The sequence below is a fragment of the Pantherophis guttatus genome, chromosome 11, assembly GCF_059756535.1.
Source record: "Pantherophis guttatus breed Tessera chromosome 11, ASM5975653v1, whole genome shotgun sequence".
Lineage (NCBI taxonomy): Eukaryota > Metazoa > Chordata > Lepidosauria > Squamata > Colubridae > Pantherophis > Pantherophis guttatus.
The window spans coordinates 20671184-20696235 of record NC_142073.1 but is presented as its reverse complement, the minus strand read 5'-3'; the positions used below and the strand labels follow the sequence as shown (position 1 = coordinate 20696235).

The window sequence follows — 25052 nt, the reverse complement described above, 5'->3', positions numbered from 1 at the left end:
CATTTCTGGGAAGGGAATACGTACGTTTTGGCCTTCCCCTTGGCAAAAATAACCTATCGTGGAGAACAGAGGGCTGTTCGTTTGCGTAACAGAGGCCGCGTACGTTTCTGTGAAGTTCGAAAGGGTACTTTGTAAAGTACCCCTTGACGAAGACTTAGTGAGACTACACTTTGGAATTCGGCATCCAGTTCTGTTCACCACAATGTGAAAAAGATGTTGGGATTCTGGAAAGGATGCAGAGAAAAGCGACAAAAATGATTAGGGGGCTGGAAGCTAAAACATACGAAGAACGGTTACGGGAACTGGGTACGTCTAGTTCAGCAATGGCTAACCTTTTTGCTGTCACGTGCCAAAAGCGGGGGGAGTGTGGGGGGTTCATACATGCGCGTGCCCACACCCATAAGTCAATGCGCCCCGACCTCCCCGTGCATATGTGTGCAAACCCACCCCCACATTCTCCCCCCCACTTTTGGCACGTGATGGCCCAGTGGGCCAGGTAGGGCCGTTTCTTGCCCTCCCCAGGTTCCAGAGGCTTTCTTGGAGCCTGGGGAGAACGAAAATGGCCTCCCTTCCCCCGGAGGCCCTCTGGAGGCTGGAAACAGCCCGTTTCCCGATTTCTGGTGGCCCGGAAGGCCCAAAAATCAGCTGGCCGGTGCACGCATGCGCACTGGAGCTGACCTAGGGCAATGTTCACGTGCCCACAGATATGACTCCGTCTGTCACCTGTGGCACTCGTGCCATAGGTTCACCATCACGGGTCTAGTTTAATGAGAATCAGGGCTAGGGGAGACATGATAACAGTGTTCCAATATCTCAGGGGTTGTCACAAAGAAGAGGGAGTCAAGCTATTCTCCAAAGCACCTGAGGGCAGGACAAGAAGCAACGGGTGGAAACTAATCAAGGAGAGAAGCAACTTAGAACTAAGGAGAAATTTCCTGACAGTTAGAACAATTAATCAGCGGAACAACTTGCCATGATAGCAGTCTTCCAATATTTGAGGGGCTCCTACAAAGATGGGGTGTGTGTGAATCCCCTGGTGGATTTTCTAGAAGAAATTGTGATTGAATTACTTAACGTCTTGTCTGCCAGTCTTTCTTCAAATATCGTAAGAATTTCAAGCATAGCTGAACTAGTTTTTAAGTGAGGTTTGGAGCTTTGGAAAGGGAAACCAAATAGTTTGCAACATTTCTGATCTTTCTGGATCAGACCTGGATGCCTAAAGGTAAAATACAGATAGTCCTCCACTTATAACCAAAATTTCTTTTTATTAAGCAGAGAGTTGTTAAGCGGGTTTTGCTCCCATTTTTTGACATTTCTTGCCGCAATTGTTAAGTGAATTGCTGCCGTTATTAAGTTAGTGACGTGATTGTTAAGTGAATTTGGCTTCCCATTGACTTTACTTCTCAGAAGGTTGCAAAAGATTTGGCTAGTCCAGGGGTCAGCAACCTGCGGCTCTGGAGCCGCATGTCGCTCTTTCACCCCTCTGCTGCGGCTCCCTGACATTCAAAATATGCGTCACAACTGCCAATGTGCAACACCCGCCGGCATGTGATTTATTGAGCTTTTCGACCCCCGGTAGGCCAATCATGGATAAATCCAAGAAAAGAAAAGTTTCAGAAGAAAACAGAACGTTTAATTCAACTAAAATCTAACCTAAAATCAACCTAAATCTCCTCCCCTTTTAAATGTAAATTTTAATTTGTTTTTAAATTATTGGGTATTTTAAATTTGTTTCAGCCAAATTATTTAATTCGTTTTTATTCTATTTTAAATTTTTGTATTTATGTGTTTTTATTTTGTGGCTGTTCACCGTCCTGAGTCCTTCGGGAGAAGGGCGGTATAGAAATCCAATAAAATAAATAAACTACATATGCTAGTTTTGTGGCCGCTCAAGAAATAGTCAGGCACGGGAAGGGTTTTGTGGCTTCCGGTGTTTTTTTTTCTGTGGGAAATGGGTCCAAATGGCTCTTTGAGTGTTTAAGGTTGCAGACCTCTGGGCTAGTCTAAAGAAAAGAAAAATTAAGGGTGACATGATCGCTAAGAATTTCAAGCATAGCCGAACTCGCTTTTAAGTGAGGTTTGGAGTTTTAGAAATGAAATCTTTCTGGATCAGACTTGGATGCCTAAAGGTAAAATACAGATAGTCCTCAACTTGCGACCACAATTTCTGTTATTAAGCAGACAGCTGTTAAAGCGGGTCTAAGGTCCATTTTATGACATTTTTTTCGCCACAGCTGTTAAGTGAATTGCTGCCGTGATTAAGTTAGTGAAGTGAATCTGTCTTTCCCATTGACTTTGCTTGTCAGAAGGTCGCAAGAGGTTTGGCTAGTCTAAAGAAAAGAATTAGGGGGGACACGATAGCAGTGTTCCAGTATTTGAGGTCCTGCCACAAAGAAGAGGGGGTCACATTATTCTCCAAAGCACCAAAAGGCAAGATGAGAAACAATGGATGGAAACTAACCAAGGAGAGAAGCAACCTTAGCCCTAGGAGAAATTTCCTAACGGTGAGAACAATTAACCAATGGGACAACTTGCCTTCAGAAGTTGTGGATGCTCCATCACTGGAGGCTTTCCAAAAGAGACTGGACAATCATTTATCTGAAATGGTGGAAAGGTCTTCCGTTCGAACAGGGGTTGGACTAGAAGACCTCCAAGGTCCCTTCTGACTCTTATTATCCTATGTTCTGTGTACAGCATCCAATAAGCAGATGGCAGATTTCTGTAGAGTCCCTGGCTGCCAGGAAAGGGCCATGCTACCCAAAGATATAGAGCTGATTTTACATTTATTGTGGTAATATCCATTATCTTTAGCAGATGACTTTTCGACCATTTCTGTAGCTTAATGAGCTTTGGGCTTCTATGCTCCTGGCCACATATCCACGCTATTCAAATCTGGGGTGGAAAGCTGAAGAAAATCCTCTTTTGAGTTTGAGATACAAATATATTTATGGACAGTTCCATGCTAACGTTTACCTAAACATTATTTGCTTAAAAAAAGTAATAATCAGTACAGGTCGTCCTTGACTCAGGACTGCAATTGAGACCAAAATTTCTACTGCTAAGTGAGACAGTTGTTAAACGAGTTTTGCCCCATTTTACAACCTTTCTTGCCTCGGTCGTTAAGTGAATCCCTGCAGTTGTTAAGCTAGTAACACAGTTGTTAAGTGAATCTGGCTTCCCCGTTGACTTTGCTTGTTGGAAGGGCGCAAAAGGGAGGGGTCTCATGATCCCTGGACACTGTCATAAATATGAATCAGTTGCCCAACGTCCACATTTTGATTAGGTGACCATGTGGGATGCTGCAATGGTTATAAGTGTGAAAAAAACGATCATAAGTCATCTTTTTCAGTGCCGTCCAGTGGTGGGTTCCTCCCGGTTTGGCCTGGTTTCGCTGAGCCGGTAGCGGTGATGATATGACGTCACCGAACCGGTTCTGCCCCCCCGCCCCCCACCACCTGCGTTATTCTTATCTTTTATTTGGCCCCACCCCCAATCTATTGCTGCCTCCTGAGTCCCAGCTGATCGGCTAGAAGAAAAAAAATTGTTTAAACTCTTGCCGTGAGCCTTCAAAGGGCCACCCTACAGCTGATCAGTGGTAAAAAGGCAGTTTGGTGGTAGACTGGTGCCTCCAAAAACAAATGAGTAGACCGGTACAGCTCTGCAAGCAGTTAAAAGCCTGGTAGACCAGTACCTCTGCTAAATCCTAAAGAATTGTCACATGACCATCATGCCACGCCCACAAAATAAGCCACGTCCACAGAACCAGTAGTAAAAAAAATTTAGAACCCACCCCTGGTGCCATCGTAACTTTGAATTGTCTGTTGTAAACCAAGAAGTGCACATCAGACTTTGAGAATGCAGAAGTCAGACTTGGTATCAGGGTGGATAAAAATCAATGATTTTAAAAAAAAAAAAATCAAAAAAATCAGATTTTTTTGATTTAAATCGGATTTTTTTGATTTTTATCGAATTTATTTTAATAAAAAACTTTTGGGGTAAAAATCTATCGTAAGATAGTTTTCTATTTAAGATACATAAATAATTTAGTTTATTCAGCATGAAATGGAGCTTAGTTATGTAGCATGAGGCTGTATATTCTGCAACATTGGGACTATCGGTGAGTCAACAGCGGGTCAAAGGAGTAGCAGAGATGACAGTTGCTCTTTAAAAATGATGATTTAAATCGAGTTGATTTAAATCAAGCCTTTTTACTAGTGATTTAAATCATGATTTAAATTGTGATTTAAACCAACTCGATTTAAATCAACTCGATTTAAATCAAATCCACCCTGCTTGGTATGCAGAAAAAGATCCCTACATTGTCCCTACATTTAAATTAAATAGGCACCAGAAAACAAAGAACAACACCAAATGAACTGCTCGGAGAAGTTTCTTTCTTGCCGTTTATCCAGAGACCGGAATCTTGCCAGACTAAAGCACACTCTGCGTAACTGTCAGATAAATACTGTGAAGATTTAGGGAGGATCCCTTCTTGGTTTCTTCCCTGCAGCTCAGCTGCCAGATTCCACCACAGTCATTCCCCACCCCTTGGTCGTTTTTTTTTTTTTTTGGACGCGAAGGAATGTTGTTGGTAAACGGGAGTTTTATACCCACCGCTTACCACCTTGTCTGACTTGTCAAATATGCTTGCGCGGTTCCCAATCTAATCGTGAAATGTTTTCCGTAACACAATGGAGGAGAGAGAGAGAGGCTGGCTGAAACGCCTTGGGAATATTCTTCAAGATTGTCAAATTAGACCCAACTTCACATGACAATAAAGCATCGCCGGAGAAGACAGCGGGCGGGGGGGGGGGGGATGCGCTGAGGCTGGCTTGGTGAAAATAAAAGCCTCGTAAATTTGGCTTTTAAAGCACTTAGCAGATTGCTGCTTGTTTTGGCACAGCGGCTTCTTCCCTGAGAGTAGTTTGAAGCGACTCCTACGCAGGAATAGATGTGAAAAGTGTTAATATTGGAATTGGAAACCCCCTGGTGGATTTTCTAGAAGAAATTGTGATTGGATTACTAAATTTTCTGGCCAAACTTTTTTGTCTTTCCTCAAATATCGCTAAGAATTTCAAGCATAGCCGAACTCGCTTTTAAGTGAGGTTTGGAGTTTTAGAAATGAAATCTTTCTGGATCAGGCTTGGATGCCTAAAGGTAAAATACAGATAGTCCTCAACTTGCGACCACAATTTCTGTTATTAAGCAGACAGCTGTTAAAGCGGGTCTAAGGTCCATTTTATGACATTTTTTTCGCCACAGCTGTTAAGGGAATCGCTGCCATGATTAAGTTAGTGAAGTGAATCTGTCTTTCCCATTGACTTTGCTTGTCAGAAGAGGTTTGGCTAGTCTAAAGAAAAGAATTAGGGGGGACACGATAGCAGTGTTCCAGTATTTGAGGGGCTGCCACAAAGAAGAGGGGGTCACATTATTCTCCAAAGCACCAAAAGGCAAGATGAGAAACAATGGATGGAAACTAACCAAGGAGAGAAGCAACCTTAGCCCTAGGAGAAATTTCCTAACGGTGAGAACAATTAACCAATGGGACAACTTGCCTTCAGAAGTTTTGGATGCTCCATCACTGGAGGCTTTCAAAAAGAGACTGGACAATCATTTATCTGAAATGGTAGAGGGCAGGGGTGAAATGCTCCTGGTTCGGACCGGATCGCCCGATCCGGTAGCAATGGCGGCGGGTGGTTCGGAGAACCGGTAGCAAAAATCCCTGCCCCCCCCCTCCATGCCCAGCTGAGCTGCAGAATCATCAGAGGCTTTTTTTTTTTTTTACTTTTAAAAACATTTTTTCTTCGGCTGAAAAAATGCTTTTAAAAGTAAAAAAAAAAGCCTCTGATGATCGCGCGGCTCAGCTGGGATCATCAGAGGCTTTTAAAAGCATTTTTTCTACAACCTCTTCAGCCAAAGAGGTTGTAGAAAAAATGCTTTTAAAAGTAAAAGTAAAAAAAAAAAGTTGGTCACGCCCACCCAGTCATATTACCCCCCCACCAAGCCACGCCCACAGAATCGGTAGTAACAGATTTTACATTTCACCACTCGTAGAGGGTCTTCCGTTCAAGCAGGGGTTGGACTAGAAGACCTCCAAGGTCCCTTCTAGATTCTAATCCATACCACTCCACCCCACCCCACGACATTCCACTGTCATATATGCCAGTCATCAAGTGTCCGAATTTTGTTCACAGGGAAGCTGCAGTGGTCGTAAGTGTGACAAACAGTCATAAGTCACATTTTTCAATGCTGTTGTAACTTGGAACAGTCAGTAAACGAATGATTGTAAGTCAAGGACTACCTGTATGAAAAATCTGCCAATCCTATCACATCCCCTCATGTATGTAGAGCAAACTCAATAGCCCCTAGATGTCGGCACTAAAAAAAGAGAGGCAGGACCGTGTATTATATTATGCCATGCTGGCCTTTAATCTTGGTTGATTCTTGAATTTGTACTGTTTTATGTCATGCTGCTATATCCTAGTTTGCTCTTGTTTAATGTATTTAATATATTTGTATATTGCTTATATACTATGGAGCATACATAAGTCTTATAAGCTCTATTGCTACTCTGTTTCCCCGAAAATAGGACCCAATTGGAAAATAAATTCTAGCATGATTTCTTCAGGATGCTCGTAATATAAACCCTACCCCCAAAATAAGCCCCAGTTAAGATTGTTAGCCAGATAGGTGCATTTAGTAGTGTATTTCCCCAAAAATAAGACCTAACCGGAAAATAAATCCTAGCATGATTTTTTCAGGATGCTCGTAATATAAACCCTATCCCCCGAAATAAGCCCCAGTTAAGATTGTCAGCCAATGGATACGTTTAGCACCATATTTCCCCCAAAATAAGACCTAACCAGAAAAATAAGCCCTAATGCGTCTTTTGGAGCAAAAATTAATATCAGACCAGGTCTTATTTTCGGGGAAACACGGTATTTTGGATATTTTGGGGAAAATTAAAGATTTAAATACAAAACTGTTTTTCTTTTATCTTCAGTGGCAAGTGGTTTATGGGTGCACGTCTGAAACTTGCACAGTACTTACCCTAAATTTCAAAAAAGCATAATAAGGCGGCTTTATCTTTGCATCCAGACCTGAACAGTTCCATTATTTAGCTCGTAGTTATCCTTCCATTGATCCTTCATTGGCGCTAGGTTTCTGTGAGTGCCATTCATTAAAGTATGGCTGCATGCCAGCAAGCAGACGTGTAGATAAAATTCTTTGCAGCCTGGCAGATAATTTGATTGGTGAATCTGGTCTCCATCGTTTCTATTCTGTTTCCGGGTGATACAGCATGGGTGTGTTAAAAGCAGATCATGCCAGGCGAACCTTATTGCCTTCTTTGACAATAAAGGGACTAAATTAGCGGATCAAGGAAATGCTGTGGATATGGTATACTTTGATTTCAGTAAGGAATTTGATAGAGTAGACGAGGGATGTCAAACTCATGGCGTCATCACGTGACGCATCGGGACTTTTTTCCCCCTTTGCTAAACCGGGCGTGGCTGTGGCCAGCACGTGACTCATCTGGCCCATGGGCCGGGTGTTTGACAGCCGTGATCTAAGTAGTTGATAGGTAGTAATCAACTTGACATTCATTCATTCATTCATTCATTCATTCATTCATTGAATGGCCGGGAGTTTGACAGCCTCGGAGTAGACCATAGCCTACTTCTTGGTAAGATAGGTAGAATAGTGTAGGATAGACAGTACCACCACAAATGAATTCACTGCACCCAGCATGTACAGGTAGTCCTCAACTTACAACAGTTCATTTAGCGACCACTCAAAGTTACAACATCACTGGAAAAAAGTGACATGTGACTGTTTTTCACACTTATGACCGTCGCAATGTCCCCATGGGCACATGATCAAAATTTGGATCAGCTTGGCAACTGATTCATAATTATGCCAGTTGCAGTGTCCCAGAATTACGCGATCACCTTTTGCGACCGTCTGACAGTGGGGAAGCGGGATTCACTTAACAACCGTGTTACTAACTTAACAACTGCAGTGATTCCCTTAAGAGCTGTAACAAGAAAGATCATAAAATGGGGCAAAATTTAGTGAACAACTATCTCGCTTAGCCCCAATTTTGGGCTCCATTGTGGTCATAAGTCGAGGGAGGGAAGCATGCAGTGGGATACTAGAAAGTTCTGCCTTGGGCTCAGTGCTCTTCAACATCTTTCTAAATAGTCTAGATCAGGGGTCGGCAACCTTAAACACTCAGCCATTTGGACCGTTTCCCACAGAAAAGAAAACACTGGGAGCCACAAAACTCTTCCTGTACCTGACTATTTCCTGAGGGGCCACAAAACTAGCATATATAGTTGAATTAAACATTCTGTTTTCTTCTGAAACTTTTCTTTTCTTGGATTTATCCATGTTTGGCCTACCGGGGATTGAAAAGCTTAATAATTTGCGCGTCGATGGGTGTCGCACATTGGCAATTGTGACGCATATTTTGAGTGATAGGGAGCCGCAGCAGAGGGATGAAAGAGCCACATGTGGCTCCAGAGCCGTGGGTTACTGACCCCTGGTTTAGATCAGTGATGGCGAACCTTTTAGGCAACAAGTGCCCATAATGCGCACATCTGCCCTGCACTTGCACGCACACCCCAAGCATGCGGCCGTGCCCCGCCCAAACTGCAAGGCATCGGCACATATGCCGCGCCCCATGCATGTGCGGCAGAGACCCAAAGACCAGCTGGCCGGCGGGAGGCAGGCACGCATGTGAGGCAGAGACCCGAAACAGAGCTGGGGTGACAGCGCACGTGCCCACAGAGAGGGCTCTGTGTGCCACCTCTGGCACGCGTGCCACAGGTTCGCCACCACTGGTCTAGATGAAGGGATAGAAGGGGAGCACATCAAATTTGCAAACGATACCAAGCTGGGGGGATATTGGCTAAACCATATAAAAACAGGGAAATTAGTTATATCTAGCCCAGTGGTCGGCAAACCATGGCTCGCGAGCCACATGCGGCTCTTTAGCCCCTTGAGTGTGGCTCTTCCACAAAATACCGAAAAGTCTGAAAAGTCTTTCAGCCGGTGAGAAGAAAACTGTGCATGCACGAAGATGGCGGCAGTGACCATACTGTGACTGGAGCTCCAAGCGGAAGAAGTCCTCGGCTGTTGCAAAGAAACGGCAGCTCTGGGTGAGCCATGCCCGCTTCTTTCACTTTGAGAGCTGCTTTGCAAACAAGGTGCAAAGCCGTTCTCAAAGAGAACGAAGCGGGCGTGGCGCACCCAGAGCTGCCACTTCTTTGCAACAGCCGAGGACAGAAGAGTTCGCTCAGGAGCGACGCCAGCAAGGAAGGCGGCTGGGTCGGAGGGAGGCTTAGCCCGAGCTCTCTGGGACGGGTAAACAAATGTGGGGAGATGAACGGGAGCGGACTTGGCCCTCTGCGTGTTGCATCCCCATTCCCCTACTTTTTAATTGTAGTTAAAAAGAACTAATTCAGTTAATAACAATGTACCTACCTGTATAGTTTAAGTTTAAAAAATTTGGCTCTCAGAAGCAGGGTGGATTTGATTTAAATCGAGTTGATTTAAATCACAGTTTAAATCATGATTTAAATCACTAGTAAAAAGGCTTGATTTAAATCAACTCGATTTAAATCATAATTTTTAAAGAGCCACTGTCATCTCTGCTACTCCTTTGACCCGCTGTTGACTCACCGATAGTCCCAGGGTTGCAGAATATACAGCCTCATGCTACATAACTAAGCTCCATTTCATGCTGAATAAACTAAATTATTGATGTATCTTAAATAGAAAACTATCTTACGATAGATTTTTACCCCCAAAGTTTTTTATTAAAATAAATTCGATTTAAATCAAAAAAATCCGATTTAAATCAAAAAAATCTGATTTTTTTAAAAAAATCATTGATTTTTATCCACCCTGCTCAAAAGAAATTTCAATCGTTGTACTATTGGTATTTGGCTCTGTTGACTAATGAGTTTGCCGACCGCTGATCTAGCCTAATGAAGAGAAGGAGTAGGGATGAGCTATGACAACTATGGGGGGAAAGATCATAAGATTGGGCACAACATTTCCCTTGCTTAGTTGGCAGTGGAAACTCTGGTCCCAATTGTCATGAATCGGGGACTACCTGCAATCAGAAAAGGTGGAGTAGATCAGTCTGACTTGACTTGATTATAACTTCTATTCTTCCTGCTTGCCTCTCTAGGCATTCCGCATCGCATCCAGGCCTGCAGATGGATGCAGAAGGGTTTGGCGAGCTGCTGCAGCAGGCAGAGCAGCTGGCAGCCGAGACAGAAGGTATCGCGGAGCTTCCTCACGTCGAACGCAATCTCCAGGAGATCCAACAGGCAGGGGAGCGCTTGCGGTCCCGGACCCTGACCCGCACTTCACAAGAAACAGCAGACGTCAAGGCGTAAGTCCCCGGGTTGCTTAAAACCTCTGTCGGTGGCTGCTAGGGTGGTGGAGAGCAAAGCCTGGGGAAGGGTCTAGGACAGGGGTGTCAAACCGACCCATGGGGTGCTAAGTGTTGTGGTCCACCAGCAGCCTGCGGAGCTGGCAGCGGAGTCAGACAGTGAGGAGGCTGGGGATGACAATGGGCCAGTCCTGGAGTCAGGGGAAGGCCCGGACGAGGGCTCTGCGTCGGAGGCAGAGATGGGGCCAGGGCCATCAGGGAGTGATGTGCGGACTTCGGAGCCTCCAGAGGCTGACAGTAGAGAGGCAGAGGAACAGGAGGAGCCTGTTCCAAGTGCAGGTATGAGAAGAGCTGCCAGAAGGCAGGAGCAGCTAAAGCAAAAAGGACGACTCTGGAGTAAGGCCAGGAGATGATTGGCCCCTCCCAGAAAGCTTAAAAGAGCAGCAACGGCTCTTGGGCTCTTTGTAGGAAAGTAAGACAACAATTAATCAGTGGAACAACTTGCCTCCAGAAGTTGTGAATGCTCCAACACTTGTAGTTTTTAAGTTTTTAAGAAGATGTTGGATAACCATTTGTCTGAAGTGGTGTAGGGTTTCCTGCCTAAGCAGGGGGTTGGACTAGAAGACCTCCAAGATCACTTCCAACTCTGTTATTCTATTCTAGTTCATTTAGTGACTATTCAAAGTTAGAGCAGCACTGAAAAAAGTGACTTATGACTGTTTTTCACACTTATGACCGTTGCAGCATTCCCATGGTCATGTGATTTAAACTTCAGACGCTTGACAGCTGGTTCATATTTATGACAAGTCGCAGTGTCCCAGGGTCACATGATCCCCTTTTGCGACCGTCCGACGAGCAAAGTCAGTGGGGAAGCCAGATTCACTTAACAACCGTGTTACTAACTTAACAAGTGTAATGGTTCACTTAACTGTGCAAGAAGGTTGTAAAATGGGAAACTCATGTAACAAACAAACAAACTTCGCAGTATAGATTTTGGGCTCAATTGTGATCGTAACTCGAGGACTACCTGTGTACCAGGGGTGGGTTCTAAATTTTTTTACTACCAGTTCTGTGGGCGTGGCTTATTTTGTGGGCGTGGCTTGCTGGGGGGGTAATGTAGCTGGGTGGGCGTGGCCAAGATTTTTTTCCTTTTTCTTTTAAAAGCATTTTTTCTACAACCTTAAGAAATTGCAGAAAATAATGCTTTGAAAAGCCTCTGCTGATCAGGCAACGCAGCTGAGATCATCAGAGGCTTTTCAAAGCATTTTTTTTAACCACCTCTTCGAAGAGGTTGTAGAAAAAATGCTTTGAAAAGCCTCTGACGATCCCAGTTGAGCCGCACGATCATCAGAGGCTTTTTTTTTACTTTTAAAAGCATTTTTTCGGAGGAAGAGGTTGTAGAAAAAATGCTTTTAAAAGTAAAAAAAAAAGAAAGCCTCTGATGAGGTGGGTGGGACCTGTTCGGGGGCGTGGCCAGCCAATGTTATTAACAGTTCTCGGAACTACTACAAATTTTTACTACCGGTTCTTCCGAACCGGTGTGAACCGGGAGCAACCCACCACTGCTGTGTACCATTTCTGCTGTGTTCAACTTTTATTTTTTTCCCTGTCGTCCCCAACTCTCTCTTCTACATCATTCCTCACTATTTATCTCAGTTTATATCCTTTTTGCCTGGTTGGCATTCATTGGCGAAAGAGCAACGAATTTCCCTCCGGGGAATTTCTTGGAAATTTCTCTCCTGATTGAAATAATTTCTAAAGCAGATTTTCTTTCATCAGACCGAATGAGAATCAGTAGAAGAAAAATGCCAAAAAAAAAAAAGAAAAAAAGAGAGATGGCTGTTGAAACATTGGCAGGCATGTTGTGTCAGACTCAAATGTGGTCACGTTTTTGGGAACATGTGCAGGCTGTCAATCAGCAGATGTTGAAAAATATTTTAGAAGTCTTATCAACACTTGTTCTCCTCAACTGAGGGTTTTGTGGCTTGATGGTCCTGCAAGCAAAAGTTGTTTATTGAAATGTTTATTTCAATCCACGGTTTGTAGAAGTTCCGAGATCAAAAACTATAGTGCAGATAGTTTTTCTACTTATGGCCACAATTGGGGACAGAGTTTTGGTTGCTAAGCCAGGCGGTTGTTAAGTGAGTCACACCCAATTGTACCACCTTTTTGCCAAGGTTGTTAAGTGAATCGCTACTGTTGTTAAATGATACATCCAGTTGTTAAGTGACTCCGACTTCACTCGATTGATTGTGCTTGTTGGAAGCTGGCTGGGAACTACGGTTGCATATATGATCGCATGACCCCGGGATGCTGCAGCTGTCCTAAATATACGTGCCCCAATTTTGATCATAAGAGCCTCGGTGGCACAGTGGTTAGAGTGCAGTACTGCAGGCTACTTCTGCTGCCTGCCGGCTGCCTGCAATTTGACAGTTCGAATCTCACCAGGCCCAAGGTGGACTCAGCCTTCCATCCTTCCGAGGTGGGTAAAATGTGGACCCAGATTGTTGGAGGCAAAAGGCTGACTCTGTAAACCGCTTAGAGAGGGCTGGAAAACACTGTGAAGCGGTATAGAAGTCTAAGCGTAGAGAGCTGAGGTGGCCCAGTGGTTAGAGTGCAGCACTGCAGGCTACTTCAGCTGACTGCTAGCTGCAGTTCAGCAGATCGAATCTCACCGGCTCAAGGTTGACTCAGCCTTCCATCCTTCCGAGGTCGGTAAAACGAGGAGTCAGATTGTTGGGGGGCAACAGGCTGACTCTGTAAACTGCTTAGAGAGGGCTGTAAAAGCACTATGAAGAGGTATATAAGTCTTAAGTGCTATTGCTATTGCTATCATGTGCTTCTCTGTGGGGGCACCTACTATCTGGAACGAGCTCCCCCCGGAGATACGGAGGATCCCGGATCTGCGCACCTTCCGCCGCGCTCTTAAGACCTTTTTATTCCACCAGGCGGGCCTGGCCTAATCTTTTCCCTCTTTTTAAATTACGCAAATTTTAATTGGTTTTTAAATAATTGGGGTTTTAATATGTTTGGGCCAAATTTGTTTAATTCGATTTTACTTTGTTTTTAAATTTTGTATCTATGTTTTTTACTGTTTGGCTGTTCACCGTCCTTCGGGAATAGGGCGGTATATAAATTAAATAAATAAATAAATAAATAAATGTGACCCTGGGGATGCTGCAGCGGTCATAAATGCGAGGACCGGTCATGTCACACTTTTCAATGCCATTACCACTTCGAATGTTTGTAAGTCAAGGGCTACTTGCCTTATGCTAATCAGGCCTCCGGATTTAAATTTTGCTTTGGGAAGAAATGACTCTGTTGCCTTGTTTTATTCTCTCTGTGCCTTTCATCCTCTCTTTTTTTTAAAATCTGTCTTCCAGATCAGTTCTCCTTGGATCCAGAGGGCTCGATATATCCCACATATCTCAGCGCTTGGAAAGCTTGAGCGCTGCGACAACATTCGAACCGCTAGAGCCTGTAAAAGACACAGATATACAGGTCAGGGCCATACGTGACAAACGTATGTTCACTTAATTGAAGAAGCGCGTGTATCTTGCAATGCTTTATGTTTCTATGCCCTAGTAAACATGCACATTTTCTCGTTTGGCGAAAGGCTGCCAGGAATGGGGAGAAAGGCCCTTATTTGCTCAAAGAGTAGAAGCTTGCCTTCTGCATTGAATGCTTAAGTGCTTCGATGTTTCCGTTACTGGCGTTCTCTTTGTGCATGTCATTGTTTTCGGCGGAGGCACTGTTGAAAGACTTCTATACCTTGGCTTGTTTATTTACTGAAAAAGCTGGTGTTATATTTGAAGGACAATACTGCAGTAATCTCGATTTATAGAGGGTAGACGATTCCCTGTTTACTTTTTGGGTTTCCTTTAGCTGAATCTTTAAGGGGGAGGGCTTTAACTCAGTAATAAACTGCACATTTCCGTATAATACAATCTGAGTTTGATCCCAGAATTCTGCCAGAATTTACTGGGTTGCAATCAGAATTCTGCTGCCGTTCAAGCCACTGGCTCTTGTGCTTTGTAATCTACAAGTTATTGGGTGGGTGGGTGGGTGTTATTTGTATGGTGCAAAGACCCCGTCCCCCCTGAACCTGTTGGACGATTGATTTAACTTGGTCTAAGGCAGTACCTTATGTTTCTTTGTTCCGCTGTGGCAATCGGGGTTCCTAAACTTTAGCGTAAAATCTGAGTATTTCAAGAGACTGAATTTTCAGTGTGATTAAACCGCAACCTGTTCTGCTTGTAAAATTACGTTCCTTGCTTTGCTGATTCTGATTTTTTTTCTCCCTCCTTTCTGTCTGTCTCAGTGCTGTATAATGGTAGGTTGTTTTTATCAGTTGGTATCCTTTCATCTTGTAATGGAGGACGAGTGGTATCATATCCCGGGCATCCTTGTTTATTTTTTTGTTTTTCTACATATCAGTAGCGCGCATCCTTGTTTTTAAATATCAGTACAATTGCATTACAGATAGTCCTCGACTTATGATCCCAGTTGAGCCCCAGGTTTTTGTTTTTTTTGTTGCTAACCGAGTCATTCGTTAAGTGAGCTTTGCCCCATTTTACGACTTTTCTCGCCACAGTTGTTAAGTGAATCACCGCAGTTCTTAAGGTAATTGAGGCTTGGTGGCGCAGCAGACTAAAGCACTGTTAAGTGCTTTAAGTAACACCAGCTATCTGCAGTTACTGCAAGTTCAAATCTCACCAGGCTCAAGGTCGACTCAGCCTTCCGTCCTTTCAAGGTAGGTAAAATGAGGACCCGGATTGTGGGGGCAATAAACTGACTTTGTATAAAAAAAAAACACCGCTTAGGGGGGCCCGAAAGCCCTACTAAGCAGGTATATACAAAAGTATGAAGGCTGTTGCTTAACGCATTGTAAGCCGCCCTGAGTCTCCGGAGAAGGGTGGCATATAAATTGAACCACTAACTAACTAACTAACTAACTAACTAACTAACTAACTAACTAACTAACTAACTAACTAACTAACATGGTGGTTAAGTGAATCGGGCTTGTCAGAAGGTCACAAAAGGGAATCGTGTAACTCCAGGACATTGCCACTGTCATAAATATGAGTCAGTCATTAAGCGTCTGAAATATGATCATGTGACCCATGAGGATGCTGCAACGGTCGTAAGTTGAAAAACAGTCCTAAGCCACTTTTTTTCAGTGCCCTTGTAACTTCAAATGGTCACTAAGCGAACTGTTTTAAGTCTGTATATTTTTCCCGATGCATTTAATTATTTCACCTTCAGTCGCATTTAGAGTTTCCACATGATTATTATTATTGATTGATTGATTGATTAACCTATAGGCCAATGATGGCGAACCTTTTCGGCATCGAGTGCCGAAAAGGGAGCTCGCACGCCTGCATGCGTCTGAGCCACAAACCGGAAAAGGAGCTGCCCAGGGTGCATGCACGAGCCTGAAAACGAACTTCCGGTTTCAGCTACTGAACTTCCGGTTTCAGCTACTGAACTTCCGGTTTCAGCGAGCTTCTCTTCCGGGTTTCTGGCGCGCATGTGCACATGATGATCAGCTGGCTGGCGTGCATGCTCACGCAGAAAAATGGAAGACTAGCTATTGTAGTTTCTGGCACTGCCGCATGCAAAAAGGTCATCTGATCATCGCGCGCGCATGCCCGCCCGAAACCCGGAAGAAGAACGGGCGACACCATGCGTGCCAGGTGACATAGTTCCGTGTGCCGCTTTGGGCATGCGTGCCATAGGTTCGCCATCACGGCTATAGGCCATATATACAAGGTTCAAACACCTGTTTACCAGTAAAATTTAGAGTTTCTACATTCTAAGGAACTGACAAAATTTTTGGTGGGTTCTGAGAACCTGAACTTTCAGCTTTGCAGGCGGCAATTTGTGTATTTTTGCTATTGGAACAAGAATTTGAACCCGCAAACAATGCCTAGCTGTTCTTTCAACCTCCTTGCTGTTGTAATAATTAGCGGGGCCGTCTTTTTCTCCGAAACGCCTTTTTAAAGCTTTAGATTGTAGTGCTGATGAAGGGGCCGTGCCAATTGACGTCTTAATTTTGTGAATTATTTAGTAGTAATAACACTTAGGTGATTGATAGAATAAGAGGAAAATAACGCGGAGATGTCTCCCTTCGGATCTTGTAATTGATTCCGGGCCTGGGGGTGAGCGATTCCCGTTATGTTTGGAAAAAAAAAAGAGAATAATGCCTTATTATATCAGATCAGGGATTCATCCCATCCTCAACGGACAGACTTCTGGGGCAGTTGCAAGGAAGACTCTGCGGAGGTTTTCTAAGTAAGCATAAGGATGGGGATTTCTTTATTTTCTTTTTTCCCCCATGTTTTATTTATTTTATTTATATAACATTCGATTTCCATCAAACACTGTGTGATCTGGGTCTAGTTGTTTTTAAACAGTCATAATCCACATACGTGTTATAGTATTCATCACAATAATATTGATAATATAATAATAATACTCAAGGTTATCTTCTTTAACAACTACTCCACATTGACATTTCCTCTTTTTATGCCTCCTCTTTTCTAACTTCTGTTTCTGTTGCCTAGCCATTGATAAAATACATCCCATATCAAAAAAAAAAAAAAAAAAATATTCCGTTTCTTCTTTATCCTTAATAGTGACTTTTAAAGGATGGGCGTTTCTGAGAGATCCTTTGGGAGGGTTTTGTGAGCATATGTAGCATCCTCTCATAAAATGGCTGCTACGGCAACTTATTTCATTTATTTCAGAAGACCAGATTGGTTTCCACTCTCTCTCCTCAGTGCCCTTTAGATGTTCCCTCTTCCACCCCTCACAGCTTAATTCTGGCTTTTTTTTTTTTCCCCCCCTCCCAGGCAGAAATGCTTACAAAAAAGCTGGCACCAAACCCTTCATCCTTTTTAAAATTCTTAAGGACGCTGGTGCGATTTGGTGAAGAATGATATTATAGGTTCAGAAATGGTATAGGGCAGTGATGGCTAACCTTTTTTGCCGTCGCGTGCCAAAAGTGGGGGGAGCGCGGGGTGTGTGTGCACGTGTGTGCCCACAACCATAATTCAATGCGCCCTGTCTCCCCACACATGTGTGACCCCCCTCCCTGCACTCCCCCCGCTTTTGGCACGCTGGGCCTGGTAGGCCGGTTTTTCACCCTCCCCAGGCTCCAGAGGCTTTCTAGGAGCCAGGGGAGGGTGAAAACTGCCTTCCCCATCCCTCCGAAGGCCCTCTGGAGGCTGGAAACAGCCTCTTTCCTGATTTCCGGTGGGCCCAGAAGGGCCGAAAATCAGGTGGCCGGCGTGCGCATGCGTGCTGGAGCTGAGCTAGGGCAACACTTGCATGCCCACAGATACGGCTCCGCGTGCCACCTGTGGCACCCGTGCCATAGGTTCGCCATTACGGGTATAGGGCCATGATGGCGAACCTATAGCTGTGGCACGTGTAGCCATATCAGTGGGCACGTGAGCTCAGCTCTGGTGCGCATGTGAGCGCCGGCCAGCTAATTTTCAGGTCTTCTGGGCCCACCAGAAGTAGGGAAACAGGCTGTTTCCTATTTCCACAGGGCCTGGGGGGGCTGGGGTGGGGTGGAGTGGGGAAGGCGGTTTTGGCCCGCCCCAGACTCCTAGAGAGGCCCTGGAGTCAGGTGAGAAAGAAAAACCTGAGTGGCGCAGCAGACTAATGCTACTGTTAAAGGTAGTATTTAGCTTCCAGCTGCCTGCAATTACTGCGAGTTCAATTCTCACCAGGCTCAAGGTCGACTCAGCCTTCCATCCTTCCGAGGTAGGTAAAATGAGGACCCGGTTTGTGGGGGCAATAAGCTGACTTTGTATAAATATACAAAAGTATGACGGCTATTGCTTAACGCCTTGTAAGCCGCCCTGAGTCTCCGGAGAAGGGGGGCATATAAAACAACAACAACAACAACAACAACAACAACAACAACAAAACACGGGCCTACCGGGCTATCGTGTGCCAGGAGTGCGGGGAGGGGGGGTCAGATGCGCGGGGGTGGGGCATATAGAATTATGGCTGTGGGCACATGCACGCGCCACAACCCCCCCCCCCGCTCTCCCTCCTGGGCTAGATCACCCTTCCAACTCTGTTAATCTGTTTAGTTAGTCTTTCACTGAGGACCGCAATAGAGCCCAAAATTTCCATCGCTAAGCAAGACAATCGTTAAGTGAGTTGTGCCTCATTTTACGACCTTTTTGACAGTGTTGTTAAGTGAATCAAATTCAGGCTTGAGACACTGCAATTCATAGTAGGACGGTTGTTATGTGAATTGGGCTTTTTCCATTGACGGCTTTTGTCAGTTATGACGGCACTGAAAACGGCTTTTTTCCCCACATTTAATGGCCATGGCAACATCCCCATGGTCACATGATCAGAATTAAAGGCCCTTGGCAAATGACATGTTTATGACAGCTGCAGTGTCCTGCGGTCATGTGATGAGCTTTTGACAAGCAAAATGAACGGGGAAGCCAGATTCACTCAACAACCGCGTTACTAACCTGAAAACTGCAGCGATTCACTTAACAACGGTGCCAAAGAAAGGTCGTACAACGGGGCAGAGTTCACTTAGCAACTGTCTCACTTCGCCACAGAAATTTTGAGCTCTACTGTGATCATACATTGAGGGACTACCTGTATTATTTTGTACAGTACAGGTAGTCCTCGACTTGCGACTACATATCTGTTAAATGAGACATTTGTTCAATGAGTTTTGCCCCACTGTATGATCTTCCTTTGCCACCCTTGCTAAGCGAATCACTGCAAGTTGAGTCCACAATGTATACAGGTAGTCCTTGACTTACGCCACAGTTGAACCCAAAATTTCTGTTCTTAAGCGAGACGTTTCTTAAGGGAGCTTTGCCCCATTTTACGACCTTTCTTGCCACAGTCATTAAGCGAATCACTGCAGTTGGTAAGTTAGTCACCCGGTTGTTAAGTGAGTTTGGCTTCCCCATTGATTTTGCTTGTCGGAAGGTCGCAAAAGCGACCTTCCGACACAGCAGCGGTCATAAATACGAGTCAGTTGCCAAGCATTGGGATTTTGATCGTGTGACCGTGGGGAGGTTGAAACGGCCATAAGTGTGAAAAACGGTCACAAGTCACATTTTTCAGTGCCGTGGTAACTTTGAACTGTCACTAAACGAACAGTTGAGGACTTACTTGTACACCTGCCCTTTTTTTAAGTTTTAATTCTCTACATTCTCATAATGTAGAGAACCCATGATAATGCAAATCGAACCAATGTTCTTTTTTTTCCCCAGAGAGATTCCAGTTTTTGAGTGCTTTGAATTCTCTTTCAAAGGCTTCCTAAACAAAAACAATGGTATAAGAAAAACAAGTTTTTTTTGTTCATATTTGAGATTTTAAGCATCTTGCTTGCTCCTCCTTCTTCTCCTGATGCTTCTGGATCTCCAGCGTTAATGAGGAAGAATGCAGTCATGATTAATGAAGAAAAATACTGCAGTTGTTGGCTGCATATTATCTCTTAGCCTTTCCACAGTAATTGGTTTTTGCTTGCTTTGGGTTCCATGCCCCAGCTAAAGGGAGTACATTAAGTATTTTTTTTGTGTGCGTTACATCTGAGATCCATTTTGCTCCGGTGGATTGGTACAAGATGTTTTGATAGCAACTAGCTCCGGGCTAGGCTAAAAGGCTCTTCCATCACTTTGTGCCGATTGCCCTGGGGCAGCTTCGTAGTACGTGCCCCGGTTATACACCTGATCTGGCTATTACTAGGATGCTTAGTCCCAACTACCGGATGAAGTCTAGAGCTACCCCCGGAACCATGGGATTTGTAGTGTGAAACAGGGGCGAAATCCAGCAGGTTGTGACAGGTTCTGGAGAACCGGTAGCGGATATTTTGAGTAGTTCAGAGAACCGGCAAATACCACCTCTGGCTGGTCCCAGAGTGAGGAGGGAATGGGGATTTTGCAGTATCCTTGCCCTGGAGTGGGGTGGGAATGGGGATTTTGCAATATCCTTCCCCCCAGGAGTGGGGAGGGAATGGAGATTTTGCAATATCCTTCCCCCCAGGAGTGGGGAGGGAATGGGGATTTTGCAGTATCCTTCCCCCAGGAGTGGGGAGGGAATGGGGATTTTGCAGTATCCTTTCCCCAGGAGTGGGGTGGGAATGGGGATTTTGCAGTATCCTTCCCCCAGGAGTGGGGTGGGAATGGGGATTTTGCAATATCCTTCCCCCAGGAGTGGGGAGGGAATGGAGATTTTGCAATATCCTTCCCCCCAGGAGTGGGGAGGGAATGGGGATTTTGCAGTATCCTTCCCCCAGGAGTGGGGAGGGAATGGGGATTTTGCAGTATCCTTTCCCCAGGAGTGGGGTGGGAATGGGGATTTTGCAGTATCCTTCCCCCAGGAGTGGGGTGGGAATGGGGATTTTGCAATATCCTTCCCCCAGGAGTGGGGAGGGAATGGGGATTTTGCAGTATCCTTCCCCCAGGAGTGGGGAGTGAATGGAGATTTTGCAATATCCTTCCCCCCAGGAGTGGGGAGGGAATGGGGATTTTGCAGTATCCTTCCCCCAGGAGTGGGGAGTGAATGGAGATTTTGCAGTATCCTCCTTCTCTGCCGTCCCCTTCTTCTTTTGCCCTCCATCGTTCCCAGCATTATTAGGCTCTTCTCCAGGGAGTCCTTCCTTCTCATTGGGTGGCCAAAGCATTTGAGTTTCATCTTCAGGATCTGGCCTTCTAAAGAGCAGTCGGGGTTGATCTTCTCTAGGACTGACCGGTTGGATCGCCTTGCAGTCCAAGGGAGTCTTCTCCAGCACCATCGTTCAAAGGCACTCAGTTAATTTGATTACGCACTGTTATTGCTGCTAAATTTGGGGGTATTAATCTGTACTGGAAACCATTCCCACTTCATCTTCCTTAGAATTCCCGATGAGGCATCCCGTAAATGTGAACGTATCTTTAATAATAGATAAGAACAAGAGATATTTTCTGGAGCTGCCTAAATGAGACAACCAATCAGCAATCTTTTCTACTTTGAAATCTGTAATTTAGTTGTTGCCAAAAAGATGACAGGTCTTAACGGCGTTATGTAAAATTGGATACCCCGATCCACGCATTTGGGGGTTATTTCTCTGTGGTTAAATTTGCAAGGAAACCACTCTTGTTCCAGCTGCTCAGAAAGAACCTCTGAACGACAGAATTATGAAGCATTCTTTTAAACAAGCATTCTATTTATCCTCATTCAGGAGAAATATATTTTTCTGGGGGGGAAAAAAAACGCCTTAGCTTTCAAACAAAACGGTGAGCAGAGATTCATGCATTGTTCTTAGATATGTTTTATTAAATACATTATTGCCTGGAGTCTCACAATCTGTTGAGCCTTGGTTTGCAAAGTATGGTTGCGTTCACATGTTATACCAATCTACAAGCAAGCAAGCAAGCAAGTAAACCACAGCTTGCTTTAGAATCATCTGTAGATCATCATGTCAAGCAACGGAGAGGGATAAAGTGATCAGCGGATATCTGATTATATCAGAGTTGGCTACATACCTGCAAAAAATGAATTTGGTACCAGGCCGGCTGAGGAATTCTGGGAGTTGAAGTCCACAAGTCTTAAAAGTTTCCAAGTTTGGAGACCCCTGCCTTAGAGGGACCACAATATTTATCGTGGTAAAAACCTTGCTCTCAGATTCCTTGTAAGGAACAGAACACACAGCCTTGTGCAAATGTTCCGGAAGCATGCTGGAAGCCCCTGCCTGATCACTCCCACTCCAGGGCCCCTCCATCTGTTGATTGTTGAAGGATCCCTGATTTGTCCTTCTCTTAAAAAAGGAGAAAACTGAGCAAGGCATTTCAGCATGCTGACCCATTCTCGATAAGACAACAATTACTATTTTCTGGCATAGAATGATTTTTCAAGCCAGATCTCCACTTTTTTTTTTTTTTTTTAATTTGATTTATATGCCGCCCTTCTCCGGAGACTCAGGGCGGCTTACAATGCGTTAAGCAATAGCCTTCATACTTTTGTATATTTTATACAAAGTCATCTTATTGCCCCCACAAACTGGGTCCTCCATTTACCTACCTTAGAAAGGATGGAAGGCTGAGTCAACCTTGAGCCTGGGGAGATTCGAACTTGCAATAATTGCAGGCAGCTGAATGTTAATAACAGGCTTTTAGTCTGTTGAGCTATCCAGGCTCCTTTGTACTGCATTGCCATGTATTTTACTCTTCTGCCTATCTTTTGCCCACCTTAAAAGCTGAAGAGCGCTAGAATTTTTTTTCCCCTCTGCAGCCACCAAAAAAGCCAATGGAATCCTAGGCTGTGTTAACAGAGTGATAGAATCAGGATCACGTGAAGTGTTAGTACTGCTTTATAAAGCCTTAGTAAGACCACGCCTAGAGTACTGCATCCAGTTTTGGTCGCCACGATATAAAAAAGATGTGGAAGCTCTAGAAAGAGTGCAGAGAAGAGCCACAAAGATGATGAGGGGACTGGAGGCTAAAACATACAATGAGCTGTTGCAGGAACTGGGTATGTCTACTTTAATGAAAAGAAGGACTAGGGGAGACATGATAGCAGTCTTCTAATATCTCAGGGGCTGCCACAAAGAAGAGGGAGTCAAGCTATTCTCCAAAGCACCTGAAGGCAGGACAAGAAGCAATGGATGGAAAATAATCAAGGAGAGAAGCAACCTAGAAATAAGGAGAAATTACCTGACAGTGAGAACAATTAATCAGTGGAATGACTTCCCTCCAGAAGTTGTGGGTGCTCCATCACTAGAGGTTTTTAAGAAGAGACTGGACAGCCATTTGTTTTAAATGGTATAGGGCCATGATGGTGAATCTATGGCACAGGTGGCATGAAGCGCCCTCTGTGGGCACGCGAGCCGTTGCCCCAGTTCAGCTCTGCCGCACATGTGTGACCACTGGCCAGCTGGTCATTGGGTCTCTGCCACTCATGCATGGGAGGGGGGCACATGCGGGGCAGGCTGCCTGCACATGTGCAGGGGGCAGGGTATGTGGGAGGGTACGCACACATGCGGGGGGGAGGGGCACGTGCGGGGGGGCATGCATGCATGCACAGGGAGCAGGGCGCATAGGAGGGGCTGCGTGTACATGCGCGGAGAGTGGGTCACATGCATGGGTGGCACACTCATTGCTTTTGGGGGTTTGGGCGCATGCGTGTGCTTTGGACACTCAGTCTGGAAAAGGTTAGCCATCACCGGTATAGGGTCTCCTGCTTGAGTAGAGGGTTGGACTAGAAAACCTCCAAGGTCCCTTCCAACTCTGTTATTTTGAATTTTATTTTATTTTATTTATTTTTATTTATTTATTTATTTTTATATGCCGCCCTTCTCCGGAGACTCAGGGCGGCTTACAATGCTTTAAGCAATAGCCTTCATACTTTTGTATATTTTATACAAAGTCAGCTTATTGCCCCCACAATCCGGGTCCTCATTTTACCCACCTTAGAAAGGATGGAAGGCTGAGTCGACCTTGAGCCTGGTGAGAATTGAACTCGCAGTAATTGCAGGCAGCTGGATGTTAAATGCTGCCTTAGTAGGAGGCATTAGCCTCCTACGCCACTCAGGCTCCCCCTAGAACAGGAGGAATTTGGATTTCCTTCTGTTTTACTCTGGGAGATTTTTCAATCTGAACGATTTGGTACCATCTTCAAAACTTTGAGCACCTTGTTCAAGAAACTTATGCCCTTATTTAGTCTTGAAAACACTACCAAACTTAGCATTGATTTAAGTAGTTTTTCCCGCTTAGCTTCACCACAAAAAGTTTGAAACTGAATTACTTTTTGAATGTATTCCATCCTAACCAAAGATACGATGACTTTCTGGTCCTTTTGATGATTTCATCTTTTCCCCACCAAACGATTGTTCAAGCATCATTTCTCTTCCTGGAATTCTTGAAAAAGGTTCCATGCTTTTCTTTTAGGGGGAAAAAACCCCTGAATTTTTAAATACTTTCCATATTTTGGAAATATTTCCAAAATATTCTTTTGGAAGTCAGCATCTATGGATGGAATATTTGGTACATACACATAATTTAATGAAATCAGAGAGATGGAGGGATCAATAGTGCAATTTGAAAATACGGTTCACACTCGTGTTGTTCCTTTGTAGAATTTTTCTGACGGTGTTGTTTGGCCAGCCTTGTAATTTTGTAGTATTGATGGTTCAAATAAATGCTCCTCATTGACTTTTGGATTATCCAAGTGATAAATTAATTTTTTTTTTTACTCCTAATGTTCTGAGACAGAACTCATTCCATTTTGGACAAGCTGGTGTGTTTAGGAAGGCATCCACCGGTTTTGATTTAAATTCCACTGTCGTTTTTTGTCCCTCGGTAACAAAAGGCAGTGTTTGGAAATGCCAGTTGATGAAAGTGTGGCATCAAACAGTGCTGTGGTCTTTACTCGTAAATGCTAATGCTCTTTATTGGGTGGCTGAAGATACATGCTCGGTTTGTTTGCAAGAAAAGCAGCAAAGTCGTCATAGAAAGCCGGTCCAAATTTTGTAGCCATAGCTTCACGAATGTCTATGGAAATTCTTAGTCATCCAGGTTGGAGTTATCTTCCTCTTCCTCTTCTTCTTCCTCTTCTCCTCCTCCTCCTCCTCCTCCTCCTCCTCCTCCTCCTCCTCCTCCTCCTCCTCCTCCTCCTC

The 25052-nt window shown here is 44.5% G+C and overlaps 1 protein-coding gene across 1 annotated transcript in view; it reads left to right on the top strand.

The window, feature by feature from the left end:
- Positions 1-25052, top strand: part of NUP93 (nucleoporin 93) — a 153889-nt gene that overhangs the window by 14663 nt on the left and 114174 nt on the right. The window contains exons 3-4 of the mRNA XM_034425464.3: positions 10199-10405; positions 13789-13906. Of these exons, the coding sequence (XP_034281355.1) occupies positions 10227-10405; positions 13789-13906 (297 nt within the window). The 5' untranslated portion in view covers positions 10199-10226. The remainder of the gene's footprint in view (positions 1-10198; positions 10406-13788; positions 13907-25052) is intronic.